This window comes from Porites lutea, chromosome 2 (assembly GCF_958299795.1).
Source record: "Porites lutea chromosome 2, jaPorLute2.1, whole genome shotgun sequence".
Taxonomy (NCBI): domain Eukaryota; kingdom Metazoa; phylum Cnidaria; class Anthozoa; order Scleractinia; family Poritidae; genus Porites; species Porites lutea.
This window is the reverse complement of record NC_133202.1, coordinates 50,687,246-50,702,386: the sequence shown is the minus strand read 5'-3', so window position 1 is coordinate 50,702,386 and position 15,141 is coordinate 50,687,246. Positions and strand designations below refer to the sequence as shown.

The following is a 15,141-nucleotide window of genomic DNA, read 5'->3' as shown; positions in this document are numbered from 1 at the left end:
ATTGGGAATGCCACCGAAAAATTCGGGAGGGTCGACGAAATTTCCGGGAGAACATAAAGTTATTCATAGAAGAGCCCAAACAGCCTTTGTTAGAGTTGTCACTCCCCGTCACGTGCTTTATCTCTTTCACCATTTCGTAAATATCGAGACGGTGAATTACGCGTTTTTGAGCCGCAGAATTCTTCAAATAGAGACCTACAGATGTCTTTCTTGAGGACTGGGAATGAACTAGAATAGAACGGTGACTCGGGCTAGAAAAAAATGCAGTTTCCAGCGCTATATCCTGCTTACCTTTGTAGGCCATCTTTCTCATCTTTCTTTTAAACTTCTCATTCCTCATAACAAATCGCAGAAAAATAAGCGAGAAAAGGTGCCAAACATATTAAAATCAGTGTCTCCCTGACCTCCGTTACTGATCTGTCTTTAAATGTTCTTTTCCTGTCGTGAGTTTTTCGAATAAAAATATTATATTGATTCTCTATGCCAATTAAAAAATGAATGAATAAGTGAAATCTTATCCACAACTATCATAGAAAGCATAGCTAGCAGGATTAGATTGCCCGGGGTCGCGGCGAAGGGACGAAGGAATTTTCCCATTCTTCTTGCGGCTTTATAGCCAAATTCGTTTCACGGGTGCTTTTATAGTCCTTGCTTACAGCCGTTCGCAATAAATTCCACCAGCTTTATGCAGACTACAAGTATCATTAAAATTCCAGTGAATCAATCAAGTGAAGCCTTGCTATTTGAGGCGGATATCAGGGGGAGTTTTCTTTGAGAAACAGTTGATCCGGGCGACTTTGCCTTGTTAAATTCCCCCACCCCTGGGGGAAATTTTCAACTTTGCACAGGCCATTTCACAATCCCCCTGGCTGGCCTGGGGTCCTACCCCAGGGGGAAGCCAATGACATGTGCATAAACCCAAGCAGCGTTACTCTATAACCTGACTAATAGAAAAAGGAGTCTCAATCTTTAATTCTTTATGAAAACGTGCAAGTGCTAGTTCTCGCCCTTTGATCTCATAATTTTACTCAATTTTTATGTTTGGGTTTTTCGTCAGACAAAAATTAGTACAATTATAAACTATGAATCGTAAAGTTATATGGTAATGGATTTATATTGGTCGGTTACTGTGCTTTTCAATATACGCGAACTCTCAAGTTTAAAAACTAACTACACAATTGTATTTTTCACTGTCGTCAATCACAGTAACGATCACAAGAAACGAACCCTCAAGCACAGAAAGAAAAACAAAAAAACGGATTGAAATCTACTAATCACAGACCATTACCTTATCAGCTCGTTGAACTAATTAAAACTTATGTTTTCTCCGAGGTCCGCTAAGAGTATTGGCGGCAACAAAGAACTCAAACGTTAGTTGGCTTTTGAACTTTAAAGTTCGCTTGTTTTTTTTACAACCACAGTGAAAACTGATTTTTCCCTAGATCCCAGAAAAATGGCAAACAATAAGTACAGAAAGATTACCAGCACTGAACACTCAGGAAGCGTGAGCTTTTTCTCATCTCTATTTTTCCAATGGATCAACATTCTTATAAAGACAGGGAGTGAAAGAGCTGTTGATAAAAATGATCTTTTACCTCTTAAAGAAGAAAACACTACTTGGTCTTTGACAGAGGAGCTTCAGGCAAAATGGACCGAAGAAACAGCTAATAGCAGAATTCAGGATGTTAAACCAAAACTTTGGAAAAGTGTATTTAAGATGCTAACGGCGAAGGACTCAGTAGTCCTCATTACAGCTGGCATTATAAACACAATTTGCCGCATTCTCCAACCATTGCTTCTTGGGTACCTTATAAAATCTCTGATGATTACAAAGCTACAACACAATTATTTTCTCTACGGCTGTGCTTCCGCATTGGGGATAAATGAATTGATCTGTTCTCTTAGCATGCACCAATTTGAATACCGATGTGAGGTGCTTGGAATCAGAATCAGCAGCGCCCTTAAAGGATTAGTCTATATGAAGGTAAATTACTTGAAGAATAAAGATAAAATCCATTAGGAAATTGAGTAATTTTAATTTTCAGGGGACAGAAACCTTGTATCAAAATAATTACAAGCTTATTGCATTTTTTTTCACATTTTTCAAGGGCTATGAATGTAATAAATTGTATGAAATAACTCTGACGAAAAGGTTCTTGTTGGAGCCCGAGAAGACAAACTTGAAAAGCCTCAAATTTCACAAAATGAAATCTTTTGCACGACGATTTTACCTGTGTTTTCTCAATTCCTGTGAAATTTGAAGTTCATTTTCTCGGGATCCCGTAAGAAATTGTCTTTGGTGTTATTACAGATAACTAATTACATCTATGGCCCTTGAAGAGTGTAAAAATGAATGCCTAAAGGTTCAAAAATTCTGGTATGAGGTTCTTGTCCACTGAAAATTACAGATTTAAAGATGGATTCCGTCTTAATTCAAGATGTCAAGTAGGCCGAACTTAAAGGTAAATCAAGGGTTACCTTAAAAACACTACGCTGTCAGCGATGGCTGAGAAAGTGAAACAAAACGAATGATTTTTATTAGCTGAATCAATATAATCAATTTACCAATGCTAGTTCTCAAGCTAGCCTCTTCTTAAAGCGAATAAACTTATCAAGAGAAAAACAAGAGAACAACAGTATAGTTTTTATAGTTACTATGACAACAACAGAAAAACAACAATAAAAGACAGCTACTAACCTTTTGTATGGGTTTTCATGAAGAGGTCCTGGGGAAAGAAAAGAAAAATCGATTGTTTTATGGTGGCTCCATAGGGTTTTTTAGGGGCAATACTTATCAAGTTTAAGTATTAAATAAGTCGCCACTTGACAAAGATTTGGGAAAATGACTGCAACAGCTGTATTACTGTAGATAAAGATGAAAATTTGTTGTGATTAGTGTTACAAGGTCATCGGAGTGTCTATAGCAACGAAATGACGTCATTACCCATGTTACTTGCAGCCGTATTTCTTGGCACTGAGAGGCTTTTTCTCCAAAATCGTTCCCGGGAGCGTTTTTCTCCAATAGCTGCCTCGATGTACGTGAAGTTTGAGTGTTTTGTTGGGTACTGATGTTCACGTGAAAATGAATCTTAGAGAAAATACCCTGAATAATGAGACGCTGTCACTAGTAAACACGAAATTTCGAACAAGAAAATAGAGCATTGTAGCCCTTATTTTATTGCCTTACAAGTTGTCAATGATCTTGAAACTAAAAGGTCATATAAAAGGACGGTTAATCACGAGAAACTCGAAATCTTAACATGATCTATGGAACGATTTCAAAATTGTTTGCTCATTTGTTAAAGTAAACCAAACTATTTTACAAAAACCGCTAACAAGAGCACCTCAGTGCAGGCTAATCAAATCCCGCTTTCCTGAGATAGGCTAAAGCTATCCCAGTGATCTTTTCAAGCAGGTTTTACTATTAGGTAAATTTGCATTTCAAGAGAGCTTCGTTTTCGTAAGAGAACGTCCGAACATCAAGATTATTCAGAATTTGCTGAATTTCTGATCATAAATTTGTCCCAAAAATATCTCGATAACCCTGTCATAGATTTCGCTCAAACTTCAAGAAAATCGAGGCAGCTGTTGGAAGAAAAAGCACCCGTGAAGGATTTTAGAAAACCCCTCCCAGTGTCGAGAAATATAGTCTCCTTCGCAGCCGTTATTAGGGTCGTCACTCGTCACGCAACGCTCCTCCGCTTTGCTTGACGAGTGACGACCCTAATAACGGCTGCGAAGGAGACTACGAGAAATACGGCTGCAAGTAAAATAGGTAATGACGTCATTTCGTTGCTATGAGGCTCCGATGTCATTGCAACACTGATCATAAAAAATTTTCATCTTTGTCTTATAAAGCTGTGGTGGCCATTGTTCAAATTTTTGTTTATGGCAACGCACAAACTTGGGAGGTAAAGTCCCTGAAAACCCACCTACGAGCCACCTAAAACGATTATTCACACCCGAACTGAAAATGACAACAAAGATCAAAGTTAAACACTTCCAAAGTTTTCATTAGAATAGACAATGGCAATCATCACCACCACCACTACCATCACCATCATCATCATTAAAATAATCTTTTTCATAACCCTCAACATCATCATCGTCGTTGTCATCGTCGTCATCATCATCATCATCATCATCATCATCAGTCCTTTTCGTGCCCAAAGACACATACGTGGCGAAATAACCAAAAGACCATTCTCTGGATTTTAAGTATCGATATACTGTCATAAAAGTTGTTAAAACGGAGCTCTTCTTGCTAGCGACGACCTTATGTAAAGATAGATTCATCAACTTTGTGCTTTCTTGCAGACCCTTCTTCTCAGCAAGGATTCATTGCTTAGGTTTTCATCCGGTCGAGTTATTGATCTCGTATCAAACGATGTTCAGCGAATTGAGGGCGATACTTTCCAGTTGTTTTTTGAGGGAGCTCGATCTCTTATGGAGCTCGTAATCGTAACATTTTTACTTGTCAACCTAATCGGATGGCAGGTTGTGATGGGAATCCTTTTACTGTGTATGCTGATGCCATATTTCGCTGGATTTTCCTATGCTGGAGCTATACTGCGCCTGCGTACAGCAGCGCTTTCTGATCACCGGATCACGTTGATCAAAGAGGTTGTTACTGGGATTCGCGCAATCAAAACAAATGCATGGGAAGATGAATACAGAGAAAAGATAAAAAACGTGCGAAGGTAAGGAAACTTTAACACAATACACAAACACAAACAAACAAACTTTATTTACCATATACTAACGTTACAAAACAATTACCTGGATAGATTGTCCAGGAAGGAACTAAACCGACTTGTTTTAAACACAGTTACACGTGCAAAAATATTGCTTTTTCCTATAAAAAAAAGTTCCCCTTTGCGAAATTTAGCACAAAGGGTTTTAAGAGCTATGTCCTAAAAGTAATTAATCAGAACAAACCGCATACCGAAGACGTATTTCCGGTCGTCGCTAACACGCGTACTAAATCAATTCAGAAACAATTCAGAAAAGTAAATGTCCTGAAGAATACTCGAAGTCGATAATTAGGAAGTAAAAAAAACCTTACGGGAGTAAATCCTGTTGCGTTCAGAATTAATCGCCTCCTCTTTTCTCGATCTATTCTTCAAGCAAGCGAGAGTGAACGCCGCTGTAAGAGCTTTCTTTTTCCGGCACAAATTGTCAACAAAATCAAAGGATTGTGCACCGTCAGGGAGATTTCAACATAAACTACAGAAATCTTACCTTTCATTTTGATTTGTTTTGCTAACATGCTAAATTATTCGATATCTTCGGTTTTGTGGGACCCATTTTCCCTAAAAACTCTTCTCGAAGAAAGCTCTCCTGCACGAGCAGGACAGGTATGGAGAACAGTCGAGTCTGCAGGTAAACTCCTTCGTATAAGAAACTCAAGAAAGCAGTGCGATCGATGATGGCCTCCGATTGGACACAAAAATATTTGTTGTGCCCAATCAGAGACAAGCATTCGAATGAGTCGTGGAACTCGTTCTTTAAGCATAGCATCCCAGAGGCTCTTTCTCTCATTCTTGAAAATTTTCGCAGCCGTTTTTCCCGACCCAACAGACCGCTCCTGGGTCTCCAAGGATGTTGTGGTCGTTGATCAAAAAGTGGTCTACTGTTCTGTTTTTGAGCCACTTAAGCCCTTCTACTAGGTCTGGGTATTGCGTCTCTGTACACGTTATTGGCGTCAAAGTACAGGATTTTAACTATAGCTTTTTTGCGATAATTTTCTTACCTCCGTCACTCAAGGGGGGAGTTACCAGCACGGCTTCCATTTTCGACGAAAATGTGCATGCAATTGTCTTTGAAAATCTCCAGCTTAATGTTCGCCTTTTTCAAAAGCGCTTCCCAGCTCAAGCTCGCCGGCGTGATATAGTTGTTTGCAAGGGCCAGCTGATAGATGCTTTGAGAAGTTAAGCTAAGTTTCGCAGAACTGTGGAAGTTTTCAAAAACGTATACCAGAAGCAGCAAGTCAGTTGTGAGGTAAAAGTAGTGATAATGCCCCTAAGTTTTGCCCTAAAAGCTTTTTAAACCTTCTGCGCGTGGTCATAATCAGAGTCACTGATTCCCTTCTTCTTTAACGCACTACAAAACGTTTCCTACTGCGACAACTTGTACGGGTGCTCTCCTTTTCTTACTAGCAACTCGAGCGTTTCTTTGCTGTACTCGTACTGCTTCAGAACGTCATCCTTTTTCAGGATGTCCTCTTTAGATTTGTCGCTAATAGCACTCAAACAAATTTTCGAGCCTTTTGGCATCAGCTGACAGCTCTCCCTAAAATAAAGGTTTCCCAGCGAAAACCTTATGTATTGCTCCATATTGTTTGCAAAGTAGTTCTCGTCATTTTCTCCAATTTCCTGTATGGCATGCTGCGCGTCGTAATTTCAGGCGTTGTGGAAAAATTCCTGGGATTTTTGTCTTTTCTGGGCTGAGCATAAAACACGTCATGTTGCAATGCTCCTGTGCCGGTTCGCGTAGTTTAAAAATATTCTGCAAGCAGTATTTAAATGCATAATACGGGTCACAACTTTCGAAATCAAAGGTAAAGCGTGGGCAAGTATCAGCAGTGGGTGGAATTCCCATCTTAGAGACATCTCCATGCTGCCACTGAAGAAATTAAGCAAGTGTTTTAATACTTCTTTCCTTCTTTTATTTATAGCGATGAAATCAATTTGATCGGTAAGAAGAGCGCTGTTATGTCGGGCGTTGCTGCTCTCCAATACATTTCATCATCAATGGCGACTTTTGTCACTGTCATCACTCTTGTACTAACTGGTCAGCCCCTGACACCAGTTAACGTCTTCACGTTACTCTCCTTTATCAATCTGCTGAGAATGAGCTTCTGTGGGGACCTGTCCTATGCATTCATCCAATCCTATGACGCCTATGTTTCACTGAGACGAATACGAGACTTCCTTCTGTTGAACAACCTTGAATCAAATAACGCCAAGATGTATCAGCAGGAAGGAGCAGAAAAATTCTTACCTCACAAGTTAACAGCTCCTCGACAAAGTAATATCGTAAGCGTGACAAATTTTACCCAGCAAAAGCGACAGATCAGCCTAGACGACGAATTAGTGCTCCAAGATATAAACTTCACAGTTGAAAAAGGAAATTTAACAGTTATAACCGGACCAGTGGGCAGTGGCAAATCTACTCTTCTGTCAGCAATTGCTGGCGAGGTACCAGATCGAAGCGAGGCCATAACCTACAAAGGAACTGTTGTTTATGTGCCACAGATTCCCTGGATCTTCTCTGGAACTATTAGAGAAAACATTTTGTTTGGCGAACAGTACGAGGAAGCTAAGTACAACAGAGTCATTGAAGCATGTGCTTTAACTCAAGACATCGAGAAGTTTCCAGACTGTGACCAAACGATCGTTGGAGAGCGTGGCGTGGTGCTTAGTGGTGGCCAGCGGGCAAGAGTAAGTTTAGCACGCGCAGTCTACGCCGAAGCAGAACTTTACTTGTTGGATGATCCCTTAAGTGCTGTAGACTTTAAAGTTGCTCAGCACATTTATAGAGAATGCATCAAAGGCTTACTCGGACAGAAAACCCGATTAGTAAGTTCTCATCAGGAACGGGTCATGCGAGAAGCCGATGACGTTATTGTATTATATAAAGGCCGAATGCTGGGTGAGGGAAGTTTCACTGAGCTAAAAGAAAGAGGTATCCTGAATACAACTGTTGAATCAATTAAAGAGAAAGAAAACGAATCGGATTATATTGTCGGTCAGAAAAGTGAAGACGAAGATGACATTCCTGACATGAGTGGTAGACCTGTACCCAATGAAGTGCGGGGTCTCTCTTTATCAAAAGAAGATCAAGCCATCGGAGCGGTGTCCGCAAGGCTCTACTGGAACTACTTTAGAAGTGGAGTACCTTTGCTGGCAATCATCACAGCAATCTGCTTGTTTCTTATTAGTCAAGGTGAGGCCTTAAGATGACCTAAATTATACAGTATCACCTCACGGGAAAAACTAAGATTTTCACTTATTATTATGTTCATAATTATTCATATTATTATTCATATTCGTTTCTGATTAGCTCAAATCCGTCAGATAATTCTTTTTAGTAAAATCCAACTAGCGTTCTATTATAAATGCTGCGTTCTGATTGGTTGAGCTAGTACTAGGCTATATGTTATAGCCCACTAGTAGCGAAAAGCGCCAGCTTTTTGGCGGCAAAAAAGGATTAAAGTCTGTCTTTAAGTAGCTGAAAATGTTTTATTCTCGATATTTTTGACCAACTACTTGGATTTTACTAAAACAATTATTCCTCTCGCCCTCATGGCCTCTTAGTCAATAGCCCATTCGGCCTTCGGCCTCATGTGCTATTGACTCAGAGCCCATTCGGACTGGAGAAATAATTGTTAAATAACCACCCGGTGGTTATTTTCTATAAGATGTAGGTAATATACAACCGATACGACTACGTCAAAAAAATAGCTCGATGGAGGTCTCCTGCTTTTTGAGGATTTTCTACAGCAAAAAATAAACCGTGACGAGAAACAAGGAAAGTTTTTGAAGAGATTCCACGAAGAAGTAAGGTTGTTAAGAAAATAAAAATATTTCAATGAATAATAGAACAATTATTGAATTCAGCTTTCATATATCATAAACCGTCCTTAGCCTTCGGCCTGGGTGGATAACGCCCACCTTAATGTGAAAATGTTTTTACATCATACTCAGCCTCATTCCATAATGTTAAGAACTCGCTAAGGGTGATAATATGACTTTGAATGGACATCCATACTTTAATTTTTGACGGATGTGCTGGAAAACAGATTCCAGAAAGTCAGTTTATTATTGCATTTTACAAAAATAAAAGTAGCTCAAGCAACTTTTGTTTTCTTACGATCAAGGCGTCCGACTCCGCATCGTCTGTGAAGAAACATATCCTTACCCAAATCTCTTTTCTTTTTAGGGGTTACCTAGCGAGGTGAAAATGAGTAAGTGTCCATGACTGGCGCTGGCTATGCACCAAAGTGAACCCAGTGTAATTAAATGTCCACGTAAAAACTAAGTGATGTGTGACGGCTGTTATGAAAGTGCAGACTGCTCCGTCAAAATTACAAGATTGGTTTTATTGTCAAATTCCGACCGTAATTAGAATTTCCCCTCACTAATAAGAAAAGTTTTGAATAAGAATAAGATTTTGCCTTTGCATTATGGCTAGGCTGTCATCGTAAAATGTTTCCATGGCGGCAAACGGGAAGGACAGCGATAGGTAGTGTTGCTCACTTACAGTAGCGTCGTTATGAGATCGTCGCCTGCTTTGAGCAGTAAAACACTCCAAAAAGAGTGACTGATGAATAAAAAAGACTGTTAACTGCCAGGATTATAGCAAAAACGCAAGGTAAAAGAAAGGAAGAGAGAGGGGTGGCATCTAACCTCGCCTAAGAGCAAGATAATGGTGACTCGTGGAAGAACCAGCAGATCTATACTCGCACAATAGTACGGAGAGAGCAAAAACAAGGTGCGAACCGATAGAATTGTGTTTTTGCTATGATATATCCTATTTTGCAAAGAGAGAAATTTTCTTAGACAGTCTGTGATGAGCTCCACAAGATATAATGAGGGTATCATGTTTATGTATTTAAGTATTTAAGAAATATTGAATGGCGCTGAGTACGATAAAGAAAACTATGCCTATCGAGGAGGGTGTTATGCAACGAGGTCCTAGGCCGAATAAGGGGGTGACAGCCTCCGAGAACTACACATCTTCATATCATACAAAAGGCTATCATTATTTTTCTGATATTATTTTTAGCAATCATGGTTTACTGCGATGTGTGGCTGTCACGTCTGACAAAGAAACGTCCAGGAGATCAAACGAATGAGTCAGACCTGATCATCTATGGCTCCCTTGTAGGGGCTTCTTTCATATTTCTCTTCATTCGAGCATTTGGCTTCTATCTGCTATCTTTACGATGTTCTGAGTGTCTTCATGATAGAATGGTGGCGGCTATACTTCAAGCACCGGTCTTTTTCTTTGATTCAAATCCCGTGGGAAGAATGATGAATCGGTTTTCTAAAGATATTGGAGCTATGGATGAAGTACTACCCAAGACGTTTCTGAGAGCAATCCAAAGGACCTTGCTGATGTTCACCTCAATTCTTCTACCAACTGTTATAAACCCTTGGCTTCTGTTTGCTGTTATGCCAATAGCTGTGTTAGCAGGACTTGTTTCAAGATATTACCTAAAGACGTCAAGCGAACTAAAAAGATTGGAGTCGATTAATCGCAGCCCTGTCTATTCTCATTTTTCGGAAACCCTCGATGGACTGGAAACGATTCGGACAAGAAACAGGGAAGGAAATTTCATGGATGCGTTTTGCAGGTATGTTACACTTAATGCAGTTTAATCTTTCTTTAATTATCTAAGTTTATGACCCCGAGTTAAATGAGTACATGATTTAAGCTTACTCTGTAGGGGATAAAGTGAGTGCACGAATCCTTTTTTAAATTTAATCCCCCAATGCCAATAACAGGACATTCTTGGACTTAGTTCATATACAATAATGTTACAACACTATCCCGATGTAGTCAAGAGTACCCCTGTTAAAACGACCGATCTCTGCATTCTCTTCGCCGGCATTTTGGTATGTAGGTCTTCAATTTAACAAATTGACGCCAGCTTGACGACAGAAAAATAAAAAACTGGCGTCAATTTGTTTTTTCACAATAACAAAAGCGAGAAAAAGTCCAATTTGGCGATAAAAATGAAGAAAACAAAACAAAGTTATGACTTCTGTAAACTAGCGCAATGTTAATTGTCAATAATTTTTCTCGCTTGTTGATTGGCTACCGAAGACAAGCAACGGAGTTTCATTGGTTAAAAATTTAACAGGTTGAGCCACGCCACTGCCCTGCATAAATTAAGAATTTATTGTTTTCCAAACTTCTATTCAGAACAAGAATGAAGTCAGCGATGTTTATTGTGTCGAAAAATGGAGGCATTTTAGGGTATCATAAAGTCATAAACTAGCCCACGGTTAAAAATTATTCCAAGGAAACGGATTTTGGAGCCGCCGTTAAAATAACCGAACAAATCGAAGCGATGTACGGTGGAGCGAGTAGCCAAGCAGTTTTGAAAACTTGCCAACCGAACAGTACAAACAGAAATCGTGTCACTGTTGCTTACTTCAGTTCAAGTCTTGTTTTTCGTTCTGAACACTTTTCAGCAATATGAACTGCGTTCAATCAAACCAAAAGGGGGGTTTTACACGCATGTAGTCTTCAATTCAACTTACCAGGTGCTTACAAAGTTTCATAAAGATTTTTTAAAAAAGTTTGTTTTCCTTTCGGTACAAAGAAACTGAAAAACAATCAGTACTTTTCGAAAGAAAACTACCCTGATTAATGTCTTTATTTTGAATAAACTAGACTTTCAGAGTTGTTTTCTTACTATTGTTAACTTTAAAACCAAGTATGAATTTTAAAAGCTTATCTGAATCCGGCGCAGTTTTCAAGCAGTACAATTTCTTCGCTTTTAGAAACTAAGCGTTTTTGTTTAGTTTCCTCTGCTTGAGCTTTTTGTAGAGAATTCAATTAGGATGCATGTGTTGCATCAGAGCTATCTGGCTATTTTTCTTAGTAGACAGAAAGTGAATCTTCTACGAAACTAAACTAAAGAAGTTTGGCATTCGTTCGGCAAATGATCGCTTCTTGCATAACACAAATAGTCTGACATAGTCCCTTCTGCCGAGCTTTCACAACCGCGGACCGAGTGGTGGTATGCTAAACATACGACAAAAAGAAGGTCTATAACTACAATCATATTATTGTTTTGTTTTTAGGTACCAAGATATCCATACTCAGTCATACATTATGGTTTTTGCCAGTCAGCGTTGGCTTGGTGTACGCTTGGATTGTCTCTCTGCTCTGTTGACATGTGCTGTGGCTCTTGCTGCCGTTTTTGTGTCTCAAGATGCTGGTAAACTCACTAGTACATGTAATGAGAAACGGAACTGATTATTCCATGTCTATATGTGAGGTTCATTTTTTAAGATTCCATCCACTCTACGCAATATGCGATGCATTGGAATAGATAAGATGAGATGAGATGATATGAAGCTTGTGTAGACTTTAGCGAGCCTCATCGAAAATGATATAAGTTTTTGAAATGGCAAGGAAAACGTTTCAGAGCTTTTAAATCTGGTCGGATTTTTCCAATCTCAACAATAGGGCAAGAGACTGTTTCTTTTCCTACATTAACAGTGCTGCTCTTTATGCTTCGATCTAATGTCCCAAAACTTAGAAAAATATGCTGATATATTAACTCAGCTTAGTGATCGTGTATAGTCTTCCCTGTCTGTCTTTTAGTTTTTATCAATCTTGGTTAGGTTACGTAATCAGGAGCGGGTGAAAAGCGTGCAGAGAGATTAGAGTTTTCCCTGGTAGGTTTTCGGTTTTGTTTTGATGGATAATTTTCTCTTTCATTTCTTGCAGCGTTAGTTGGACTATCTTTGGTTTACATAGTCCAGACCGTGAATCTGACGCAATTTACTGTCCGTCAGTTAACGGAGGTCGAGGCTCTAATGACGTCAGTTGAGCGAGTGATGACCTACACAGAGCTAGAATCTGAACCTGGATACAAAGTGGAACGAAATCCCCCGGAAATCTGGCCAAATGAGGGAAGTATCGCATTCAAAAACGTAAGCCTAACGTACTATTCAGGGGGTCCTCGAATCTTGAAGAATATTACACTAAACATCAATGGAGGAGCTAAAATAGGAATTGCGGGCCGAACGGGTGCAGGGAAATCTTCCTTCGTGGCGGCACTGATGCGCATGCCTGAAGCTGGTGGAGATATATTGATTGATAATATCAATATAGGCAGTATCAACCTCCGAGACTTTCGACGGGCAATAACTGTTCTTAGACAAAATCCTGCCCTTTTTAGTGGAACGGTGAGGCAAAATCTAGATCTGATGGAGCAGTTTCACGACGCAGATTTATGGCGAGCTTTGGAACAGGTGCAGCTGAAAAGTCTTGTGGAGAATCTGGAGGGTCAGCTGGATCATGAATTGTTGGAGCAAGGTGCAAATCTAAGTGTAGGTGAACGCCAGCTTATTTGCTTGGCTCGCGTGCTGCTGCTGCAAAAAAAGATCGTCATCTTGGATGAGCCCACTGCACACGTGGATCCAGAAACAGAGCAAACAATCTGGAAAATAGTAAGGCAGAAACTGAAAAATTCCACGGTTATCACGGTAGCACATCGCTTAGACACAATTAGAGACTGTGACAAGATTTTAGTTTTAAAAAGTGGGGAAGTACATATGTTTGATAAGTTTGATGTGCTATTGAATAAAAAAGGAGGAATTTTGAGCTAAATGAACACGTAACAAAAGCAGCCACATAAAACTGTCCTCCACCCACATAATAGACCATTTGCATTATGGAGACATTTTACTTTTACTACCACAATCCTTTAGGGTTTTGCTTTCTTCTGCAAATTAGGGCTTTTGTTATTCAAATCTCTCTGGGATTACCAAATTTAAAATTGAAAGAAAATACGATATGAATTCTGGTCTTAGTAGTAACAAGACGTCATCGTGCAAATGGCTTATTGCGCTGACATTTCAAGGACGTTGCCCATGCCAGCGCAAATTAATTAGCTTTGTAGTAAATTTTTGTACCCAACCGAGTTCTAGCAGTCAGAGAGAAGTCAACGATGTTTTTCTTACGTGAAAAAAAATGATACATCCAATCAAAAGCCAAAGCGGGACGTGAGTTTCGCGCCAACTTTCCCGCCTTTCATAGTCGCTTCCAGCGTCCTTGCTCCGTGAGTAGACCTTATTTACGATACCTGCCATTCTTGCAGGCGCCTTGCCCTTAAAAGGACTGATGGGATGAAAGCAATGAAACTCGCAAATATTTGGAAAAACTGAACTAAGGCTGAAAATTTTCAGTCCAATTTTTAACGCAACTAGTCATGCACAATGTAGCACGGCCATAAAAGCCCACAAGATACAATTCTCTCCGGTCGGCTAGTGATTACAAGGCAGCCAAGGTTACCACCCTCTATCCTGGCGCCGGGATTACTGTATCTTCATGAATTCAAGTTCAAGTTCAAGTTTATTGTTTTGCCATAAATCATACCCTAAAAATATCTAAATATTAAAAGTCAATGGCGAGGAATTAAAAAGCCTAAGGGAAACCACAGGGCTTATGAGGAACAGGCTCCCTCAACTAATTATCACAACGAAGTATAAACAGAAGTATGCACGCAAAGTCAGTGACAGAGTTACAGTAAATATTAGAACATGTTAGATTAATCAGGGTTAGACTAAAAGAAGAAAATCAAAAGGGAAAACAACGACAATCAAATGAAAATTAAATTAGACGAAGGAGAGATATGCGAGTGCTAAGGTAACCGTCTTGCTTGTATAACCCTCCCTTGCTGTAAACATTCCCTTATGGGATCAATAAAAAAAATGTTAATTTTGAAATTGATTTTGAAATCCAATTAATAAATGTCAGCCCTTAATAATATGCGAAGCGCCCCGAGTATTTTGCTGTAAACATATTTATTAAAGGAAATTAGCCTAGACTTTCTTCAAGACAGAACATGCCCGATAGCAGAAACAAACGTTTAAAAATTGGAAGAATTTAAGAAAGTTAAAAAATCAAGGCCATTATTATTTATAACCCGAACTAACAACGACAAATTGCAATCCGGCCATGATTTATTAATAGTAGTTCGTTTTATGATGATGCTTGGCTGTCTCTTGAAGTTGTATTTATTCTAAGGGAAGTCACGTGGTCAGTCTTACTGACTACCTTTTAATTTGTTGCTAGTTTAGTCATTTTGCCAATTTGTTATCTGTAACTACAGTACACTTTGAATGTTCTCCGGATGATAATAAAACGGGGAACGGGTATCGAGGAACGAGAACGGGTAAAGGGAAAAAAAATGGGAAAAAAACCTAATGATAGTTAAGGAGAGGTTCAGCTGTAAGGCTCTGGCTGGGAAAACTTATTGGTGTTTTGGATAAGTGGTCGCTTATGAAAGGTGGTTGCACTTGGAGTTTCGATTGTATTCATGAATGAATAGGTTAGGATAGCAAATTTCTAGAAAGCTCTAAATTGTGGAAGTTTTATCATGAGTAGAACGTT

General features: G+C 39.3%; 1 protein-coding gene across 1 annotated transcript; it reads left to right on the top strand.

Moving 5' to 3' along the window:
- The first annotated feature begins 1,453 nt into the window (after positions 1–1,453).
- LOC140927163 (ATP-binding cassette sub-family C member 4-like) lies at positions 1,454–13,582 on the top strand. Its single transcript, XM_073376813.1, has 6 exons — positions 1,454–1,984; positions 4,318–4,700; positions 6,677–7,947; positions 9,790–10,360; positions 11,820–11,956; positions 12,472–13,582. Exons 1-6 carry the CDS (start codon positions 1,454–1,456, stop codon positions 13,353–13,355), a joined length of 3,777 nt encoding a protein of 1,258 aa, XP_073232914.1. The 3' UTR covers positions 13,356–13,582.
- The last annotated feature ends 1,559 nt before the right edge of the window (positions 13,583–15,141 follow it).

Bases quoted from the DNA above. Each gene is read 5' to 3' on its own strand.
- LOC140927163 (XM_073376813.1), top strand. From the start codon at position 1,454: ATGGCAAACAATAAGTACAGAAAGATTACCAGCACTGAACACTCAGGA. The intron at 1,985-4,317 runs GTAAATTACTTG...GCTTTCTTGCAG, and splicing joins AAGGATTAGTCTATATGAAG to ACCCTTCTTCTCAGCAAGGA. The intron at 11,957-12,471 runs GTAAACTCACTA...CATTTCTTGCAG, and splicing joins TTTTGTGTCTCAAGATGCTG to CGTTAGTTGGACTATCTTTG.